General features: G+C 51.1%; 1 protein-coding gene across 1 annotated transcript; it reads right to left on the bottom strand.

Moving 5' to 3' along the window:
• Nucleotides 1-2134: 2134 nt before the first annotated feature.
• On the bottom strand, nucleotides 2135-3636 carry EAH_00057460 (hypothetical protein; the record flags this gene model as incomplete). The annotated part of the gene is made up of 3 exons (XM_013393724.1): nucleotides 2135-2212; nucleotides 2953-3051; nucleotides 3532-3636. The coding sequence occupies 3 exons, from the start codon at nucleotides 3634-3636 to the stop codon at nucleotides 2135-2137; spliced, it is 282 nt and encodes a 93-aa protein (XP_013249178.1).
• Between the last annotated feature and the right edge of the window lie 2238 nt (nucleotides 3637-5874).

The following is a 5874-nucleotide window of genomic DNA, read 5'->3' as shown; positions in this document are numbered from 1 at the left end:
TGCAGGTTTCCCACAGTCTGAAACCTAGGCAACCTGCTCACAATCTGGAAAGAGCACCTCGTCGTTGCAACAGAATCTTTCAGCGCTTGCTCGTCACGCTGGCACTGCACGCCTTTGCTTGAATAGTGCTCCAGTAGCACGCAGTGAGAAACCACAGTGTGTAAGCAAACTCCGCTATGGCTTTGCACTAGTGCATTTACATTTCAAACGCTGGTAAGCTAATCAACCGTGCTGAGTGCTGGGCACGCACACCTCAGCACATTCCGCCCTAGATCCATCATCAATCGTGGGACGCGCAGACACTTGCAACAAGAAAGCACGCAGGCGGCAAATGTGATGGCGGACTGCACGAGCGCCGGCAAATACGTTACCAACATAAAAGAATAGTCAAAAAGCAGTAGCCGGCAATTAACTGCGTTTTTTGTCCACTGAACCGTTGGTCAAGTATACTATGCGACGCTCCGGCCCAATATACATGTTGCGTTTTTTGTGCATGGACGCTGAGACTCTGTCCCGGCATTCACAGGACCGCATAAGCGGACGCTTGCCATACACAAAACAGCCAGAAAACAGACCATGAAGGCCGGGCAAAATGCGCCCTGCTCTTCGAAGACCTCGCGACGCCACAACCGTTGATGCACAAATTGAAAAACTTCACTGTTCACACATGAAGGTCAGCAAAATCTCCGCCAAATATTGGGCAGACACCCATTAACACATTGGGATGCTGCCGGGCAGCGTAAGAGAACCAAGCACATGCTTAATACCAATTTCAGCATGGTGCAGCTGCCTGCGTGGGGAGTCCTTGTAGGAGAGCTCAGGGAAAACAAACGCGAATCGAATAATTTCATGACTTGCTCAGAAGCATCATGGGCGTACAGACTGATGGCACGCTTTTCGTTTGTATTGGCCTACGATGTTGGAGCTCAACCAACACTTTGCCGTGAGAATCCGAGCTACAACGAAAAGTAGGGACACATTCACCGACACTGAAGACAAAACACGTTGGCAATTCTCTCCAAGCCAAAATACCCCGTTTCCTCGTTCCGTTGTGCAAACGCCATGAGCATCTACGCATTTCCTGTTGGCCTCTCCGTCTGCCGCCACCCGCGCTTCGTCATTTCTATTAGTTATCTGCAGAATAACCACCATTACATGTAACCAGGCTAGCCGTCAATGCCACTAAGCATCTGACATGCACTGCTACCTCCTACCACGGGTTGCGCTGCGCATCAGGAAACGCAAAACTTTGTTCTCATACATCGGCGCTCTCCTTTGGTATCTACTCTTGCACGGCGTCTAGCCTACCCCACGATTTCACTTTCGGGATATGTAATCTCTGGTGCAGTCTTGCTAACTCATGCCGCCGAGCCAAAACACCCTACGTCACTAGATACCAAAGCAGAGAACAACAGACACTCGGGGACTAATTCGCACTTCCCCCCTCACTGGAAATCCATGCATCTGCACGCATGCGTAGATGCATCCAGGCATAAGGAGGGCTGTCCCCCCATGTGCGACAGCCGCCCACCCATACTGGAGTGTTAAGAACGCCCTGCTGCAAGCTGCTGAGGTCGGACGAAACCCAGGGATATTCCTGATTGCCATCTACTCCGGACACAGCACTTTAGCTTATCTAGCCGATCCACAGACATCCGCATGAGCTTCTGGTTTTACTCCCATCGCTCGACAACGTGCAAACATAAATGCGAAGCATTGTGTCCCCACATTTTCTCGAGTATCCATCCGGAACAGATGCGATATCATGCGTTGTTGAATTGTGCTACCAGATGGACGGATCAGGCGCCTCTTTCTACGGGGCTTTTAGAGTCAATGCACAAGTGACCACGACTGTCGGTACGCCCCACGCCGAATTCCGGTTCTGGCCATTTGTAAGTTCTTCGAACCCCAAAAAGCGCGGCAAGCCTTGTACGTCGTCCCCGCGAATTAAACGCAAGCTTTGAGCTTTAAATGAAACATGTTCAACAGCGCATTGAAGGTGGACGTCTCAACGGCAATGCGCACGCCATTCAAAATTGTGACTGCTCTAGACCGAACTGCTCAGCCAGACTTTTTCTGCTTACTGGCTGCAATAATCAACACCAAATGGTATTTTTAATGGAGTGAATAGGTCTTACATCACCGTGGCAAGTCGTGGAAGCTCTTCGCGGATCGAACAGCATTCCTTTGCGAATCCAGACCAGCCCTGTAACTGCGCAGCCAGAACGAATTTCACCATAGAACATGCTTGTTCGGCGTTGCAAAGAAAAACACGAACACGCAGGAAACCCAGCATCAACACCAGTGCAAGAGCACCACTTTTTCGCACCCAGAAGTACAGGCTATTCGTATGGGTGGCACGCCGAAGCAGACGCAATGATACATCAACGCACGGTCTGTCCCAACGCGTGCAGAGCAGTACTATACGATTTGGGGTTATTGATGTGACGCAAGACTATAGTGGTGATACAAATATGATTTTCCTGACGGGACGGCGATGCAAATTCGCACGCATCGATCCCGTTTGCTTGGGAGATCTGCACTGGACCGCCTGGCACAAAAACAGCGAACGGCGTTTCATATTAGTGCTTCTGCCGATTTCGATCCCTCTGCACAGAGTTGAAGCTGCGCGGGAGCAGCATGCATCCCGCGCTTCACCTGCCGCCGCCTCAGAAGCCTATTCAGGGGGAACGCGCTGACCGGGGGGGTCTACGGGCTTTCACCATTCAGTGTAACGTACTACATAGCTCAACTATGGCCGCTGCGATCAAACTGTAGGGTGACGGACCTTCCGCCAGCGCAGCAAACAGGACACGAGCTTGCGAAATAGCTTCCACACGCCTGCGCCTACCAGTACTTTCAGCAAGGCGCCAAGGGGGAGTTGCAGACGCCAGCCGCCAAATGCCCATGCTGCACGATTGACTGCAACCGCATGCCCTGCATTCAGCATACCGAGCCACGGAATACTACCAGCCACCGCAACGTCACTGCACAAAACGTCTTCAAGGTGACTGGCGAGCAATGCTTGCGGCTTGCTTTCACCTTGCCCGCCTACAAACAAATCATTAATCACTTTCAGCACGCTTCAGTAACCAACACAAATTTGTGTGTCGAACGTGCACGCTATTCCTTACCATCACGTCACTTAGACAAGCAAGTACAGACCCACTCTCTGGGAGGGCCCATTTGAGTTGCACATGTCAGTACGGCCAAATAGCAACGTACTATACGTGAAATCGCCGCCGTCAACTACGTCATCACTAACGCCTGTGCAGATGAGTGACCACCTTGGCTAACCGTCGAGCTCGTTCCTTTTTTGGCACGGTGCACGTGCAGCCCTTGCACAACGACTGACGAATTCACCACCACAAGCCTATTGCCTACTGCTCCAGTTGACGCCAGCTGCGCAACGTCATGCCTCTCTGTTACCTTGCGTACCATCTGCAAATTGCTTCCCCATTACCGTGCCTGTGTTTCTGCATGGTACAGTTGCATAGCTTTTATAGCAGCATTTGTAGTACGTACGCGCACCTGGAGAGCGTCATGCGGCCACCAAGGAGCCACAAAAATTTTACGCGCGTCAGGCCCATTGACTCCATAGTCGCCTACAGATGACACTCTGATGAGCGGAGGCATCGCCATAAGGCATAAAAGCTCCTCAATGCGTGCTCTGAGTTGTGCATACAAAATGCTGGGTGGTTTGTTCTGTAGCGCCCCTAGTGTTGTAGAAGTGCTACAGAGACCCTGCGGCAGGAATGTAGTTGTGGCGTAGTGACCAGTTCGTGAACTATGGATGCCTGTGCACATATTCCACGTGACTCCTCCTGGTAGAACAGTCTGTATCGTGGTTCAGGTGGTGCATGCAGAGCTGGCCTCCAATTGCAAGACCAATCATTTAGGGTACCCCAATTTCAATGCGTTTCACCGCGCGCAGCTGGGAACTCAGCGCAGGTGCGAAAATGCTGTGTTGCAGAACGAGCTGTCGAGCCTATGTCCGTGACGCGGCAGTACAGAGCTTTACGCTCTGCGATGGACGTGCACCAGCTCGTACTATAGGAGTGCAGATCCACCATTTACTTATATTTCTGAACGATGAAGGCAATGGACAGTTCCTTAACTAGTTGTTGTTGCTGTCTGCTCACATGCTGAACGAAACGGGGAATGTCTGGGCAAAGTTGTCCCTTGGTCCATAAATGCTTCTCTGCGACACATAGCTGCACTGCCGCAAACTTTTCAAAGCGATATATTACGAGAAACATATGCACAACATGGCCACTATCCCTTCTGTGCCCTGCCTCTCCCAGAATTAATCAGACGAACTGCAGCCCAATCACCGTGTATAGTTCAGAAAAGGCAAAGACTGAACTGCATATTTGATTTGTGGGAAATAATCCGGTGTGCTCGTATCCCCTTCCGACAGATGCGGCTACCTAGTCGAGGTTTGCAATGTAGTATACATGCGCTATCTGATTCTTCAACAAAACGACTGGTCTACGAAAGTGAATCACAGTAGTCACTTAACCTATATACCCCCTCAATGATGTGCCTGGAGACCGCCGTTTAATGGTTGGTAGCCACGCCAAAGTGCAGTACAATATGTGCATCATTCCTAAATGAGGTTTGCTAACTTTGAAAATCACAAGGTGCGTTTAGCCAGATGGAGCATACGCTGAATGCTGTAGTCAAACCGGCATATGCGCGGTGCGCCTCCTTGCCGTGCAGCGTAACCTCCAAGTACCTGCGCTCCAGCTCCATAAATAGCAGTAGCGACGAAATTCATTCTTTAGTGTACGAGAAAAATCAGCCGTGGAAATGCGAGGCTACTCTCTGCATTTCTCAGTTCGATTCGATTTAACGTGGAGCGAGCCTAGCGCCGCCCCATATCAAACAAACACCGATGCCACAGACCTGCTTACAGCCATCTTACGAGCATTTCAGCAAGCAAAGTCTTCACTAGACACCGGACTCAGCCTCTGCATGGAGGAATGCAAGGACAGGCCTTCCAAACAGTTGCATGCGACCATTCACCAGCAAACACAATCTGTGTTCTGCTGAAAGCCCCTTCGCAACAACCAATCTTAATCCAGATGGTGGCGCACCGACTAGCCAGCGCAGATAATTACCGCATTAAAGGCTCTACTTCCACACTTTGCAAGTGCCCCGTATACCATTGCTGCACGCAGGTTCCGCAGGGCCTACGCACAGTAGAGACGGGGCCTACACACCCTATGAGCCCTCCGACCTCCGACAGTAAGCTCTCCTTGTAATGCTTTCAACAGTCTGAAAGGCATCAACAAGCAAAGAGCCATCCGAGAGGATATGTGCCCTTCACTTTTCGCTACAGCACGCCTAGCACTTACAGGGCGGTTCTTCGACGCCAAGCGCGAGGACCGCTCTGCTGCGCACGCACACGCCGCTAACAAACATAGTCACAATCACTAAGGCTCACATCACTCTTCCCCCAACGCAGCGCGGAAGTAGCCTATTGCCGGCTCTAAGCATTGAGGTTCGACGCTACATAATTGACTGCACCAGCGTGCCCGGTATTACGCAAGTTAAACTATGGTCCAGCTAGTGGCAATCTCCGCTTCATTGCCAAAAAGGTTTCCACGGTGGCTAATGGACAACATTGCAAGCCTTTAACTACACAGTCTCCTTACTCTCTGGACCCAACAAAACACAAAACGCGCAATTCTCCGCCGCTTCTTTAATGGGTTGAAGTGCTACATCAACTCATGCCAACACCTCACGCTGTCGACGACGCTCTTGCACGGCCTAAGCTGCGTGCTTGTTCCGCACTCACATAATGCTAAAGCCGCGCAACCTAAGCCTTGCCCACAACTTCCCGCATCCCACTCAACGAGTACTAACCTC

This window comes from Eimeria acervulina, genomic scaffold, assembly GCF_000499425.1.
Source record: "Eimeria acervulina Houghton genomic scaffold, Eah_scaff1240, whole genome shotgun sequence".
In the NCBI taxonomy this organism is placed as follows: domain Eukaryota; phylum Apicomplexa; class Conoidasida; order Eucoccidiorida; family Eimeriidae; genus Eimeria; species Eimeria acervulina.
This window is presented reverse-complemented; position numbering and strand designations above follow the sequence as displayed.